General features: G+C 42.2%; 2 protein-coding genes across 3 annotated transcripts in view; one reads left to right on the top strand and one right to left on the bottom strand.

The window, feature by feature from the left end:
- Nucleotides 1–5,356, bottom strand: part of TMEM67 (transmembrane protein 67) — a 35,896-nt gene extending 30,540 nt beyond the window's left edge. The window contains exons 1-3 of the mRNA XM_068396658.1: nt 5,134–5,356; nt 2,282–2,370; nt 742–835 (exon numbers count right to left, since the gene is read on the bottom strand). Coding sequence (XP_068252759.1) covers nt 742–835; nt 2,282–2,370; nt 5,134–5,356 — 406 coding nt within the window. The remainder of the gene's footprint in view (nt 1–741; nt 836–2,281; nt 2,371–5,133) is intronic.
- A 1,535-nt stretch (nt 5,357–6,891) lies between these two features.
- On the top strand, nt 6,892–13,889 carry RBM12B (RNA binding motif protein 12B). 2 transcript variants are annotated; one of them, XM_068397043.1, is made up of 3 exons: nt 6,892–6,979; nt 10,395–10,440; nt 11,182–13,889. In XM_068397043.1, exon 3 carries the CDS (start codon nt 11,210–11,212, stop codon nt 13,307–13,309), a length of 2,100 nt encoding a protein of 699 aa, XP_068253144.1. In that variant the 5' UTR covers nt 6,892–6,979; nt 10,395–10,440; nt 11,182–11,209; the 3' UTR covers nt 13,310–13,889. The 2 variants fall into 2 exon arrangements, with proteins under 2 accessions (XP_068253144.1, XP_068253145.1); XM_068397044.1 differs by lacking the exon at nt 10,395–10,440.
- The last annotated feature ends 2,134 nt before the right edge of the window (nt 13,890–16,023 follow it).

Genomic DNA, 16,023 nt, shown 5'->3' with positions numbered 1-16,023 from the left:
TAATACTTATTCAAAGAACTACAGGCACACGGAAAGTCTTTTCCATCCTGTGTCTTTGAAAATAAGGAAAACTAGAGCTCCCAAGAGCTTTTTTATTTTATGCCCTTGATGAAATTTATACTTTGCTCTTAGTTTTTTACTATGCAAAATACAAAAAATATAGTTAATACAGACACTAAAGTTAACATTAAAATTAATTTTCTGTGTCTACTGAAATTCATCTGCAAATATTAGAGAGCATCAAGAGGCACAGATACAGGGAAACGTCTCAGGGAATCACAGATACAGGCATGTAATCCACTGATATTAATGCATAGTAGTTTGCTTGGCTTGCTCAGGCTATTCTGTTCCACCTACACATATATGTAGAATTCCTGTACTGCGAAGTACCTACACATTATATCCTTCAAAACATTTTAATGTTTTTTCTTAGTTTATATTGACATTATTTTTATCCCAATTTTAATGCCTCCACCCAGTGCTGACCAGTTTAAAGGAAGTGATACACAACTATTCATTTTTTGAGTGTTTGCATAATAGCTTTTATTGCAATGAACAATGGCACAGATTTATCTGCTGTCTTTCAGCAATGAGGTTTAAGATCAAGAGGAATGCTGAATTTTAACATTAGATATGTAAACATGTTAAATTTCCTTTTTTATATAACAGACGGGTATGTCTTAATAAACTCAAATATCTAAAATAAGCACTAATATCTCATAACTTGCATATATTTCTTACCTAATATTTCATTATTGAGGCATTTACATTTTCCTTCTGAAGTTAGGCCTTTAGGGCAAGTAATACAATTCCACCCATCTTGAGTAACTCCGCTCTAAAATAAAATGTAAAACTGTTGTTTTACCAAATGCCTGTGAAGAATGCCTGATCCAGATGTTATTTACTAGAAAATGTGTACAGATACAACAACACTGATAACATTCATGAAGCTTTGAAAGACAAAAAAAGGCTAAACTATCTGACAAAAATCATTCCTATACAGACATAGACTAAAAAAAGTGTTCTCAAACTTTTCCTGAACCCATTAGCTAACATCCTCTAGGGAAGATAAGAGTTGATTAATAGTAGAAGGTTTAAAAAAAGATATAGAGGTTCTACACTGGAAAAAAAAAACCAATAAACATAACAACACATAAATAGACGTAATTGCATATAAATATACAGAAGTAATGGAAATGGAGGAGTATTAAGTCAAGTAGCTTACATAACTGCATGGAATTTTTCACATACCCAAAAAGTTCACATCCAAACTTAAATTATACTATGAGCAAGCTGCAATACAGATCAAAAGCAATGAGAAAAAGGAAGATAACTGCTCATCCTCAGATGACAGAGATGTTATTCCCTTCTCCACTATCATCATTTTATCTTTGCATAAGCCTTGCCATAGGACCAAAGACAAAAGCCACCATTACAGGAAAGAGAAAGAAACAGCAGAATGATGAAAACACCAATGAATATTTGTCAATGTCTTTGTCTAACATAGCAAGAAGTTGGAAAGAAGAGGGAAATTGCTTACATTACTCACTAGCCATTAAGCACCTAACTTATGCAACTAAGCTGGTCTCTTGAGAGTTCTTCTACAGTTATTGGAGAGAAAGTAGTATTCAGGAAGGCTCTCACTCTGAAAAGTTGTTTTTGCTGGAGAAAAATTATTTCTCTATGTACTTTAGCGGGAAAAAGCTGGTTAAGCCTGGTGCCTTGGGCCCAATGCTGTGAATATGACCCAAAATTATAGCTTATTTTGTCAAGAAAGGTAGAAAGAACTGACCAAACTACAAAGATATATATAATTAAAGTAATATAATAGCAGCAGCTCATTTTGAAGTAAAAAGATAAAGTATCAGGGACTACAAAGACGCAGCCTAAATATTACAATAATAGGATTTATATAAATAATCAAATAAGATACCTATGAGCTGAAAAGCATTCTTTGGCAGTCTATAAAACAGTGGCCTCTGAGCGAGGATAACATAACATGAAGCAGAGAAGAAAAGCAGTGGAAGGCAATGAAACATCTAAAATACTCTTACTTTGTCTGTGGTGTCAAATTTATAATGAAAAAATGCCTGAAAAAAAATAGCAATAAACAGTTCTAAAGAGAAAAAAATTACTACCTATAAGCATGGTCTGAAAAATTCCCAAGCAAGGACTATTATGCAAAATAATTTTAAATTAATGAAAAATAACTTGCAGACAGGAAGAAATCTGAAATGAAAAATGTGATACTATGGCAAAGTATGAAAAGGTAAATACTTACCATATTTCCTGGGCATTTTTCACAAATAATGGAGGACCCACCATTAGTAGAAACCATCCTGTATCCTGGCTGACATACACATGAACTACCTGAGAAAAAAAACAAGTGCACTTTTAATCTATATAAAACTGGTTTTTTTTTACAGAATACTAAGAACAACTGCTATTGTTCTCAAGAGATCAATATAGGTTATTAGACAAATGAAACACCTGAGTGAGATGTGCATGAAAGTCACCTTGCTTTTTAAAAAATGTTCATGTTACAGTTTGTACAAAGATGTTTTAGGAAGGCACTACTAGGCTGACTCATATACTGTGGGGAGCAGGAATGCACAGCCTGCGTTTTTGTGGGTTTTTAAAACCTTATTAGTTGGTCTAATAACAGATATAATCTAAATCTTGCCACACTGCTGTTACCGGAAAATAGTAACCAAGAAAACTCTCCAAACCAAATGATAGTTTAGAAAGCCGACATTGGTTTATTGCAGCGCTGGGTGCATGGGGGATCTCTCCTCCTAGCATGCACATCTAAGAACAAAAGCTTGCCCCTTATATACAATTCCAAGGGAAAAACCCACCCAATTAAAAAAACAACTTATACATAACACATTATGTAATGCATTACGTAATGTCTTTACGCATGCATACTAAATTGGGGAAGGGGTCTTGGGCGGTCTCTGGGGGTCGCTGGTGGTCGCAATCCCCCTTAAATCGTGCTTGTGCGCAAGTGTGGTCGAGGCCTTCTTGTTTACAAGTACATGTGTTCCCGAGAAGAAGATATCGTTTTGAACTTATCTCTCCTCTGACACAAGAGTTTATGAATCAAATTAATTTAGACATCACAAAGTTGTTCTTTACAGTTTTGTTTTGTCTTTTGGCCTTATATAATTAGCAGAGACCTTTGTTTATCTAAGAGTAAGCGTAAACAGCATGAATCTTTGTTTACTAGAACCTTGTTATCAATCCCATAAACAAACTTTATCTACAAAACATGTAGATACTTCAGAACCTATTATTATTCTTCTATATTATTCTTAGCTAAAAGGAAGATTATTGACAGGAAAGTTTGTTCTGTACAAAGGTAACACAGAGCAAGCCTTTAGAGCCTACTCTGAGGCCTACTCTTGCTAAACTGTTGCTAACTTGAACCGTCTGGTATCACTGCCATTCTTAGCCCATCCTCTCCACATCACCAGCATTATATGTTTGTATACAGTTTTTATCCTTTGAATATGAAATCAGTCCTAAAAACAAAACATGTTTATATGCAAACGTTTTTCAAAATGTAATTGTCCTTTGTAAAGCTATTTTTAAGTCAAAGCTTTTAAAGTTGTGCATGAGTATTGAGCTTTACATTGAACGGTTTTCAGTGCATTACACAACACACTTAACATTTAGTATGAAATTAAAGTAAACACTACTTTCATGGCACATCACAGTGGACACCTGCTAGTGCTCAACAACTTTTGTCCAGAAACTTTTTCAGTCTCACTATCATGGACCTTTCTCTGCATTAAAAAAACAAACCAAAATTGATTCTATGTACTAATAGACTGTATTTATTATTATTTAAGCTTACTGAGCTGTGCATGTAAAAAACATGTAAAATTCTGTGAAGCTTTATAAAGTACATCCTCATGAGACCAGTTTTACAGAAACATTAGTCCAAATGATAAACCATTCATACTTAACTATAAAGAAGAAAAAGCCCAATAGGATTAGATCAATGAAGAGCCTTGAGTCGTACCATTCACCGTGATGATACCTAAATTTTTAGACACGTTGCTTGAAAGTAGAATCCACAGTGATGAGCTAGCCCTGGAGCGCATGGGCAGACTGGTGCAATCCCAAGTGGAATTCAGACAAGATGCAACCAGCAGACTGAGTGGCAGCTACCTACACTGCTCCAGTCAGATGCTGTGGAAAAAATAAATCCTTGACCTCCTCCTGGAATTTATCTCTCCTTGAAACCCTTGAGTTAGAGGAAGATTCAAGCCTAAAAGGGAGTTATGGATCTAGACACCAACATTATCAGGGGGTCTAAAAACTATTACAGTGCATTTTTTCTGCAAGTAAACTACAGGGTTACTCTTTTAAGATATCATGATAGTGGTGGAAGAGGTGATCGGCTTTTACACAGCAGTTGTGAAGACAGCCATCCAGATTACTGCATCTGACTGAGGTACCAGTTCTAAAGAGAGATGCTGTTGGGTCTTAAGTCTTGAATTTGTTTCTGTACACACAACACTGAACTCCTACTTCTCTTGGGCTGTGTATTTATAAAAGATGGACACTATCATACCATCTTATCTCCTAAAGAAATCTGTGTTTTTCTTAGTACTGTTAAGGTGTGTTGTGTATGCTCCAAGTTCTAACGTGGGACTTGGATTAGTATGCGCACAGCCTGAAGATCTCAGATACCTGACATTTTGGACATTCAAGTTTTGACGAGGAATTTCAAGTTTTTGGAAGTGTTCGAGAACACAAATTGAGGGCCCTATGGAATTTTACTGATGCAAGTGTGAATACCTATAACCATACAAATGCCTGAGTAAAGAAAGATTATCAAAACAGGTCAACAGAGTTTTCTCTGGGATGTGGCTCAGACACAGGTACCAAAGTTGTGCTGTGGCCACTTAGGTCTTTGCGGGATCCTGGCCCTTTCCGCTGCCCCTGAGGACTGCTGTTTTACCGCCACAACCTGAGCCCGGATTTTGCACCTCCCGCTGCTGGGGTGCGGGGGGGAGGGAGCGGATTTCAGCGCGGAGCTGCCTGAGCTCCGCCGGCCCCGCACAGCAGCCCCGGGCCCAGGCAGCCCCGCCTCCCCCCGCACGGCACGGCCCGGTCGCTCACCGCCGGCACTCTGTCGCTGGTGGGCGCCGCAGGGCCCGCAGGCCAGGCGGGAGACGTCGAAGTAGCGGGTGTCGCCGCAGTCTCCGGGCCGCTGCAGCGGGAGGGAGAAGCCGCGGGCGGGCGGCGGCGCCGCCACCGCCGCCACCGCCAGGAGCAGCGCGGCAGCGACCCGGCGCCGCGGCGTCGCCATGGCTACCCGCGGCCTCCCACGGCGCGCCCCCATTGGTCAGCCGCCTGTCGTACGGCAAGCGCGAGGGGCCCGCCGCGGGAGGCGGAGCGTTCGGGGCCGGGGGGAGGCGGGAGGCACAAGCGCCGGGGAGGATTCAGGGTATCGGCTACAGGGGGGTAGGGGACGCGGGGAACCCGAGCGGGGCGGGGGACCGGCAGGGGCGGAGCGGGTGAAAACAGAGAAATGAAGTTAGGAGGGTGTTTGGCCTGTTTTAGAACATGGGGCTGGATGAGATCAGCGGGAAGAAACAACCCGGAGAGGGCAGAGGTCCAGTTTGCGCTTTCTGGTACCTCATCTCTAAAACTGTTACGCAGCGTATAATACAAACGTAACACGTGCGTGTTATTTCCACCTGAGAGGAAACCGGTAACAGGGCAAACACACAAAATGCCCAGAGGAACAGACGGCGCCACAGCCAAAGTTACACCATTTACCTTTTCACCTGCCAGCACACTCTTGTTCACATTCCCTCAAGCCTTACCAAAACTTTGCAGGGCACTTTATGTCCTGGGTTTTAATTATTCTTCACTGCCCCTTTCCTGTGTGCTAATTGCCTAAGCATTATGATTCTCTGTATTAGCATTGCTTAGAAGCCTATATGCACATCACACCATATGCATTATTCCTCATCAGATTTCTTCTGATGGGTTCAAGACATTTTTAAAGGCTGAGTTACTAGGTGAATCTACCATAAATAATGCTGATATTTGCCTATCAAAAATGGAGAAGACAAGTACAGAGTAACCCTACAAATACAGGGGAGAATATGTAAAAGACAGGGAAAGGCAGGTGGGATAAACATTAGGATAAAATAACCACCTCATCTGCACAACCAAAGCAGTCTGCCTCTCCCCTTCCCTGTACATGGCCTCACACCTTTCCCCCTCCTCTTCCCCCACTCCATCCCTGCCTGCCTTTCCTCCCAAAACCCAGGCCTGAGCCAACCTCGAGTTAGGTCAGAAATCGCGCCTGCAGCCACTGGAAGAGAAGCAGCGGGTGCAAACCCCCTCCGCGGTGCCCGAAGCACCCCCAGGCTCAGGCCAGTCAGCACTGGGCCCCACCGGGCCTGCCCTGCCCCGAGGCCCTCTTCCTCGGCTGGGCAGGCACTGGGACTAAGGCAAATGAGAGGCTGAAGACAACGCTTAACGCCAAAGCAACGGGGATCTAAGTATGTCCCCTACATAAACCTCGGGTTTACAGGGATGCCATACGGACCGCCGCCCGGCCGACGGCGCACGCGCACTAGCGGACCCCGTCTGCGCGCCAAGGCGGCGCGCATGCGTATTGACACTGGCTGGGCGTGAGACTGCGCATGCGCAGGCGCCGACGTGAGGGTTACGAACGCAGCGTTTTCCGCCCCGCTTCCCGGCGGCGTCCCGGGGCGCCGCGCGCTCGGAGCATGCGCACGCAGGGGCGAGATCGGCGAGGCGCGAGAGGGCCGGAAGGACTCGTGCGGGTTCAGCCGCGGGGGCGAAGGGGAGGGGTCGCGCAGGCGCAGTTCAGCCTCTCCGCAGATTGTTGTGGGGGGGAGCGGCGGAGGACGCCATCTTGGTGGTGCCGTGCCGGGAACTGCGGGGAGCGGGGCTCGGCGCGGAGCCCGTCCTAGTGGCGTGTCCGGTGGGTGGATGGCATGAGGGAGAGCGCCCGGCTTGCCGGGGCGCTGCGTGTAACCAAGGGCGTGGGGTTCGCGCCGTGAGCCGCTTCTCGGCAGCCCAACCCTCGCGGAACCGCTGCGCGGCGGTTTCCCGGGCCGCGGCCTCCTCCTGCCGCCTGGCTGCCCATCACCCTTCCCTCCTCGGTGCCCCCCTTCAGCCCCGTCCCGGTGCCATGCGGAGGCCGGGCTCCTGCGCGTGGTCGGATCATAAGCGGCCTTCGGTGGGCTGGAGCGCGCGGGGCGGCCTCCCCGTCCCCTACCCCATCCCCCTCCTCATCCCCCTCGCTCCCTGTGCCCCATCCCGCCGCCGGCGGCCCTGGGCTTCGGCCCAGGGGTATTTATGTGGCTGTTCTTTCTAGCTTGTATGCTCACTGCATGCGGACTGCGTAGTCTCTCAACGTTGTGGTAAAAATACTAGTCTAGTGCAGGCTTAGTTTCCTACAATGTTTACAAGTTGGGTTTTTTTTAGGTGGTTTTAATGGTATTTGCTGAGGCTGTGGAAGTATAGGACTTTTCTAGTTAACTCAGTTCAAATATAAAATATCTTAAAACGGTGTTGTCCTGTTTTTACTGGGATAGAATCATAGAATCAATTTTCTGTTAAGGAAAACTGCATTTTTGAGAAGACTGCTTTCCCACCCAATAAGGTGGGAACAAAGTTGATAAGGCACATGGTTTTAACTGGTGGCCAGCCATGGTATGCAGGTTCCCATGGTGATCAAGGCCATTAGCAGTTTCAAGTTAGCCAGGTGCTAAAGCTAGGAGGAGCGAAAGCCAGGGCAGCTCACCCAGGCTGGCCAACAGAAGTATTCCATACCGTAAACGTCACCCTCACTATAAATAAGTAAGTTTGCTGGGGACAGCTCTTCTTCTCAGTGCTCGCCATCTCTGGAGGGTCTCGCCCATCGTTCCGTTCCTGAGGCCTGCTCTCCCGTTTGTTGTGACCGTTGCGCTCTCGCTGGAGCTGTGGTGCTTTCAGTGTTTGACACCTGGCATTCGGTGCTGGGAGTGTGCAGCTCGCAACCACTACATGGGCTGACTCTAACGCTGTGTACTGTATAGTAGCATCAGTATTAATATTAGTTCTTTTTTTCATAATTTTATTAAATCTGTTTACATTTCAACCCAGGGGCCTTCTTTCCTTTTCCTCATTCCCCTTCTTGGTTCTGGAGGGGTCACTGGGTGATAGAACAGTGGGCTGTTGTTTAGCCCTGAGTGTGGGCTAAATGCAGACAGGTGTGCACACTTCTGACCTTTTAAATTCGTGGCATGAAGTTGTCAATCTATTTGTTATCTGAATCCTTGTTCTCTGAAGTCCTTGCTCAGTTAATGAAGTGGTCAGTTTTGTGTGGCACTTCATCCCAAAAGTCACTCTCTTTGGTCATTCACTTTAAATTGTTGGATGGCTTGTCTACACTTTCTACCAATGCTCGATTGTCAGTAAAAAGCTTATTATTTGAACTTGCATTTCTGTTTGTGGACTTCTTAAATACCACATTATGATCTGGAACCACTGTGTCTAGTTTTCATCACTGAAAGTTGTATGTTGTGTCCGTGGTACATCGTGGAGAACTTGCTGTTTATCACTGAAGAAATTCTGAGGAGATCTGTTCTGAATGCAGTTTAAAAATTGGGATAAGAATGCAGAGTTGTGAAATTCAGAAATACTACAGATTAAATACATCCTGAAGTAGCAAGGCAGCGGATTTGATTTTTCAAGACACGAAGGTCCTATAAGAAAATTCTGCCCTTGAATTCTCCTTGCTTTTTGGCATTGCTGTCACATCTGTTGAGAAGATGCATTATAAAGTGTACTGGGTCTGCCTGGGATGGAGTTAACGTTCTTCGTAGCAGCCCACATGGTTCTATGTTTTGGATTTGTGACTAAGGGTGTTGACAACACATCAGTGTTTTGGCTCTGGCTAAACAGCACTTGCACAGTGTCAAGGCTTTCTCTTTTTTTCCCCCACTCTGCCACCCTGGCAAGTATGCTAGGAGTAGGCAAGAAGTGGAAGGGAACACAGCCGGGACAGCTGACCCAAACTGACCAAAGGGATATTCCATGCCATGTAACATCATGCTCAGCAACAAAAACTGAGGTAGAGGAAGAAGGTTTTTGTTTGATCGTTTTGGCTTTTTGGGGGTGATTTTTTTATTGGCTTCCAAGGTGGTTGTTATTTGGAGGCAGGCTGGACATCAGTCGGCCTGTGGGAGGTAGTGAGTGATTTCCTTTGTTCCACTTTTTTCTTTGTGCTGATTAAATTGTGTTTGTCTTGATGCACAAGTTTCCTTGACTTCCTATTTTCTTACCCATCTGGCTGGTGGGGATGAGGAGCGAACGATCAGCTGTGCGGGTGCTTGGCTGCTGGTCAACCCACCACAGAAATACAGAGAACAGATGATCTTTAGTGCAGTTACTAAATAGGCAGTTGTTTTCAGTTTGTGTTTACAAAGTGCTGATGTAGAAGTGATATAGAATCCATTAGTTGCAGAATTTGGGCTTTGCTCTTGTTTTGCTAAGCTCAGGTGGAGCGATAGTTACTGTGATCAACAGATAACTTGGCATCAGGATCTAGTGCTTTACGTTTGTTACTGAGCAAGGGGTTTGTACAAGGGGTATTCTCAAACACTTGTCGTTGGAGCATTGGGCTCTTGTTTTTAAAGGGATGTAGTCAGTAGTTTGGTGCAGAAGCTTGTGTTTGTTCTGAGAGTACTGTGCTATGTATTGTGTGATGTTAGATAATGTTGAAAATCAGGACATGTTTAAGTCAGTGTATTAAAGTGATTCTTACGTTTGAAAGGCAGTAAACATACAGGGAAAATACTGGAGTTTGCATTGTAAACGGAAGTACTCCCTGAAGTCTCTCCTTGTTGGATATTTTTGCTCTTTCATTTGATTGTCTTCACTGTGTACACTAAGTGCAGTGCTGGACTGGTGAGTAGCATACTCTCGTGAACTTTGAAAGCAGGTGGATTTCTGAAGAATGGACACGTCCTGTAATCTTGAGATGGACTTAACGCATCTTTCAAGGACTCAAAAGAATTGAATTGAGAGTTTTTTCCCTCGATATACTGTCAGTCTGTTTCATTTCAACAGCTCAGTGTGGCACAACTGATGACCAAGTAATCTCATCATGTTTTCATCATTTCCAGGAGTCAACTTAAATTTGTTTTGCTTCTAAAATGGAAACACAAAGATGCAGTGCATAGCGTCTTGGAACATGGAAGGAGTTCTTCATGTTATCCCAGACTGTGGGTTCATTACATGCTTGGCTTTAATATTAGCCACTGCTATGGATGAGCTGCAGCAGTGTAGCACAGTATGTAAAGCAAAGTACAGATATCAGCCATTAATTATGTTTCGTTTTCTTTCCACAGTTAAGTTGATTTTACAGACTTTATCAGGTCTTCAAAGCAGAAACAGGTAAGCTGCCAAAAGCTTAACACTTCTCACTGAGTATTGTGACAAGATCATACACGGCCTTTTTTTCTCAGAGACTTGTGGCTGGGAATTAGGATTTGCTCTCCTGAGTGCATGTGGCTGCTGCAGTTAATACTCTTGACTACATGAAAGAGACATGTACATGAAAGACATGGTGGACCAGACATGTACATGAAAGAGTCAAGTCACGTATTGAACAGAACTGATCACTGGGTAGAGCAACTTGTCAAAGCAGTGAAGTCATCACTGTTGGTGAATTACTTCATTTTATAGTGATGTAGTTATCTTCCCTTTCTCCTTTTATCATCTAGTATTTTCTGTGTTACCATCACAAGTGTCCTGTTCAAAAGGAAACAGGATTTTTTTTTTTTTGTTCCTTAGGACTGGGCAGAGATCTCTGGCATACAGTAACTATGCCGTGAAAGACTTCAGGTGTTCTTTAGGTATTGTGGATGGTGAGGAGTGACTTAGGTGGATTTTGTTGCCCTTAGGATAGGGAATATTGATAGACTTCTGCACTTGTGCAGCTGGAGGAGCTAACTGTTCTGACTAATCAACTTTCAGTGAATCTTGTTTTAATCTCGTTCTTGTGGGTTTTTTGATACCTTCTCTCTTGATTGAGACAAGGACATTCATTAAAAAGGCTCTAGCTTCTTAAGTGTTAAGATATTGTAATAGCTGAGTACTAAAGACGTGCTATCATGTGTACCTTTTTGTCTGCAGGTGATTTTTGCTGTGGGTTGAGCTCAGCATGGCTGTAGTCATCCGTTTACAGGGGCTTCCTGTTGTTGCGGGTCCTGCAGATATTCGTCGTTTCTTCTTGGGATTGAATATTCCTGATGGAGGTGTGCATATTATTGGAGGAGAGATTGGGGAGGCTTTTATTATATTTGCAACAGATGAAGATGCACGGCGTGCCATGAGCTGTTCAGGAGGGTTTATCAAGGACTCGCGCATAGAGCTTTTCCTCAGCAGCAAGGCGGAAATGCAGAGTACCATAGAAATGAACCGGAAACGATTTGACCGTGGGGGGCGAGAAACTATGTCTGGCTCTAGAAGAACAGGTACTAGTGGTTCTGGTGCATCAGGTGTTGGAGACATTCCACATTTAGTCATGGGTTTTCCAAAAGGAATAAGTAAACCTGGTTATGGTCCACCAAATCATCCGGAGTCTGGTTTCCATACCAATGGCACAAGACATGGTGATATAGGTATGCCTAAACCAAGCTATCAGTCAAGAAAGGATTCTCATCCATTTAACCCAGATGATCTTTACTTATTTCTACGTGGTATACCTTACTCTGCAACAGAAGATGAAGTACGTGCTTTCCTCTCTGGGATACATGTGGATGCAGTGCTTCTGATAAAGCATCGCAATGGCTTAAACAATGGTAATTGCTTGGTAAAATTTGCTACGCCTGGTGATGCCTTAGAAGGACTTAAACGTCATAGACAATACATGGGTCAGAGGTTTATAGAAATAAGCCCATCTACAGAGGAACGGTGGATTGAATATGGTGGGAGCGTAGACATGCCACATGAAATTGATCACTTTTTGTGCGAAGACCATTCTCCAAGAAGTCCAGGTTACATGCATTCAAGGAAGCATTCTCTTTCAAGATCACCAAGGAGACAAAGAACACGTTCTCGTTCACCTCCCAACCAGGAATATTACATACACTTAAGAAATCTATCTACTAATCTGGAGAAGAGAGATTTGAGAGCTTTTTTTCCTGATCTGGATATATGCAGCAAACAAATCAAGCTTCTAACAGATAAGCATCAGAGGAGGACTAGAGATGCCTTTGTGATGTTAAGAAGTGAGAGAGATTATCAGGCTGCTTTGGAGTGTCATAGAAAGGTTCTTTTCAATCGTCTCGTTTACATTTTTCCAATTTCAAAAAAGTCAATGTTGAAAATAATTGATTCTTGTGAGAGGAAAAGATCACAGGACAGAGATCATGCTGGACAGGCCATACCAGAAAAAAGTTATCGGGAAGGTCATTCTGGCCCCAAGACGTGTGTTTATGTAAGGAATTTTCCATTTGATGTGTCAAAAATTGAAGTGCAAAAGTTCTTTGCGAGATTTGATATTGATGAAGATGATATTTACTTGCTCTACGATGACAAAGGAGTTGGGCTGGGAGAAGCATTAGTGAAGTTTAAATCTGAAGAACAAGCCATGAAAGCAGAAGGTTTAAATCGTCGAAGATTTTTGGGAACGGAGGTATTAATAAGACTTATATCTGAAGAGCAGATGCAGAAGTTTGGTGTAACTGTACCATTGTCTTCACCAAATGAAATGCAGGGTCATTCACATCCGTATGACAAAGGTGAGCTTTCCCGTCCAGTTGGTTCACCATCTGGGCCACCCCAGGGGCCACCCATGCATTCATACGGTCCCCCTGGGAACTTCAGGCATCCTTCTGAATTTAGGCACCCCCCTGAGGACTTCATGTGCCCTCCGAAGGATTTTAGAGGTCCGCCACCCCTCATGGATTTTGGTGGTGACAGTGAACCTTTTGGCAGAATGGAGTTTGGGAATAATAAAATGGGAGGTTTTCCTGAAGGAAGATTTATGCCAGATCCAAATTTCGGTGGGGGTTCTGAACGTGTAGTTCCTATTCGATTGAAAAATTTACCTTTTAAAGCTACTCCTAATGAGATTCTGGATTTTTTCTATGGCTACAGAGTGATACCAGAGTCTGTCTCTGTACAGTACAACGAACAAGGATTACCTTCGGGTGATGCCATCGTTGCTATGACAAACTATGAGGAAGCTATGGCTGCTATTAATGAACTGAATGATAGGCCAATTGGTCCACGGAAAGTTAAGTTGAGTTTGCTGTAAAGGAGGAAAAGATGCTCTAGAATAAAACATTCTAGATTTGACAGTATTGACAGTTATTTTCTCTTTTTTAATTACTGGAAGATGCAGAAGAAACGGTTTCCATTAACGGTTGTAAATAATATCTAGTTCAGTTGTTTAGCTCTTGGGTTGAAATATCTGTAAGGTTAAGATATCAGAACTGTATTGTGCCTACTTCTTGTGGCACAGAAGAGCCCAGAAATTCTGGTGGACATTGAATGTCTTACATCAAGGTGTAAAGGCATGGAGTTGTAATGCTTTGCATTTTTCTTTTAGTTTGCTTTAATTCCATGTCCCATGACTTTGCATCAAATAAAAATGTAAGAGCTGGTTGATTAACACACAAACGGTTCAAATAGAAGAACTTCCGTGCTCCCTGCATTTAGTAAATAACACTTCTTACTGAGGTTAGCTTAATAAAATTAAAAAATGGCTGATTTTTTTTTTTTTTTGTGTAAACTATTCAGGTTTTGCTTGGTTTCATGTGGTTGCAGGCATTCCTATTAAAAGAAGAAAAAAGAGCTTCCTGTTCACATTAGCTGGCTTTGCAACTGTTTTTAAATAAAAAAGAAATTGCCATGAAATGTGTGTCTTATATTTAAAACTTCTATAGTTAATGATCTCAGTTATTATGCTCAGCATACATGGGTCTTGGTGAGAATGATGCTGGCTGCTTCCTCCAGAAAGAGTGAACTATTACAGTTTGTCAACACAGCAGTGAATAGGTAGTTTTTGTGACTGCAAAATCTGTATTAATCAGTTGGACAGGCTTTCTTGTTCTCACTCACTGTAGTACCTTGAGGCAGAAAATGAATGTTGGAATTAGATCATGAATTCTGACTTCAGCCTGAGCTCTGAGAGTGGTCTTTGTTTTATCTCCACGTGCTCGTAATATGAATATTAACTCTCTAATGATATCTGGATGCATGCTAGGTCAATCTCTGATTAGTTTTAACTAAAATCTGTCACTGGCAACCAAGCTGACAACCAACTATATTTTTTTCTCATGCAAGAAAATAAATGCTTATGTCAGTATCGAGAATGCTTTGATTGGTTTGGTACCAGCATATTTAAATTTTAGGAAGAAATAAAAGCTAGCCTGTTTGAGGAAAAACTGCACCTTCAACATTCAGGCTTAGTAGGGAACTTTGGTTGTGTGGATGAGAACTTTCTTGACATTGCAACTGTGTAAGACAGTACTTGGAGTACTAAAGAATTTTATGAAGTTTTAGTCCCCTCTCAAACAACAAAGTTACAACTTGGTGATGAAAACTTATTTTAATCTTTCCTCAGGTAATATTAAAAAATCATAGATTCATAGAGCAGCTGAGGTTGAAAGGGACTTGGAGGTCTCTAGTCCAACCCCCTTCTCAAAGCAGCGTCAACTAGAACAGGTTCTACAAGGCCTTGTCCGTTGGATTTTGAATATCTCTGAGGATAGAGACTCCACAGTTTCTCTGGGCAGCCTATTCCAGTGATTGACCACCCTCACTAGAGGTCACACCTTAATGACTTTATGTAAAGTCATCATCATTACTAAACTTCCATGTAAACGCTTCAGTAGAAGCAAACAAAACCAAGAGACATTTTTTTTTGTTCTATAATTTTTAAAAGGCTAGTGTAGCTTTATTTCTTATGTATATTATTTGTCCTCTGTATTAAGTGCTAGGAAAAAAGCATTTTGAATGAGAATGATAATGCCAAGTCTGTAATTTAGATTCCTCTGAGCAAAGAAACTTAAATGCGGCCAAATTTTCAAATTCTGAATGCTTACATACCTTTTCTTGCTGTGTGGTAGGAATTAGCTTCAGAAACCTACTGTTCTGAAACCCCCTCTGAATTTAAATGGAATTAAAATAAAACCCAACAACTTGGTGCTTTTATTTCATAGCTGCTATAAAAGAGATCAAGGAGCCAGAAGACTTTGCAGGGAAAATAAAGATTTATTATGAGAATCCTCAAATAAACTTGTCTGACCTAATCATGCTGCTGAAAACTTCATTGTGATTATTTTTGTAAGCTAATATAATCTTTAGTACTAATTCTTGCCTCTGCATTACCAGCTGTGTTGTAAATGTGAATGCAACTAACTTCTCCAGTTAATTGGCTTTAGATGATTTGTTGGTTTTAAAGTTCTAGCTACTACACAACAGGAGATTTCAAACACTGAAAATAAATTGGTAAACTTTTTACCATGCTTCTAGAGTAGTATTGTACACACACATATGAATTCTTGTAATGAAAAGAAGGATTTGGAGGCTGGAAAGATAGGGGAATGTAGTAGGTTTTTTGCTGGTTAAGTGTGAGATTTTCTTTTAGAAAAAGCATTATCTGTTCTCAAGAAAGAGTAATTGCTGATAAGATACCATTAATTTTTGGGATGGTAAACTTTTTTCCCCCCTAGTGAATATATAAAGAGAGTCGTAAAGCTTATAATGGCAAAGGTCATAATTAAGGCATTTCAAAATGTTTTTTGTTTGCCCTATAGCTAGTTTGTCTTTAATTTAAAGACAGATTAGAGTTTATGACTACTCTACGTTAATCTGAAATGTCTGAGTGATAGGCCAAAAAAGTGGGTTTTTTTAAAGGTCTATAAAGACTAAAGCTGTACTCCAAAGTATGCACAGATGCTGTGAAGCAGAGGGAAATTGGGAAGGGATGCCAGTACATCAGTTAAATACTAAGAAGGTTAATAG

Source organism: Nyctibius grandis, chromosome 3 (assembly GCF_013368605.1).
Source record: "Nyctibius grandis isolate bNycGra1 chromosome 3, bNycGra1.pri, whole genome shotgun sequence".
Taxonomy (NCBI): Eukaryota; Metazoa; Chordata; class Aves; order Nyctibiiformes; family Nyctibiidae; genus Nyctibius; species Nyctibius grandis.
The sequence above is the reverse complement of the archived record's forward strand: the minus strand, read 5'-3'. Positions and strand labels throughout refer to the sequence as shown.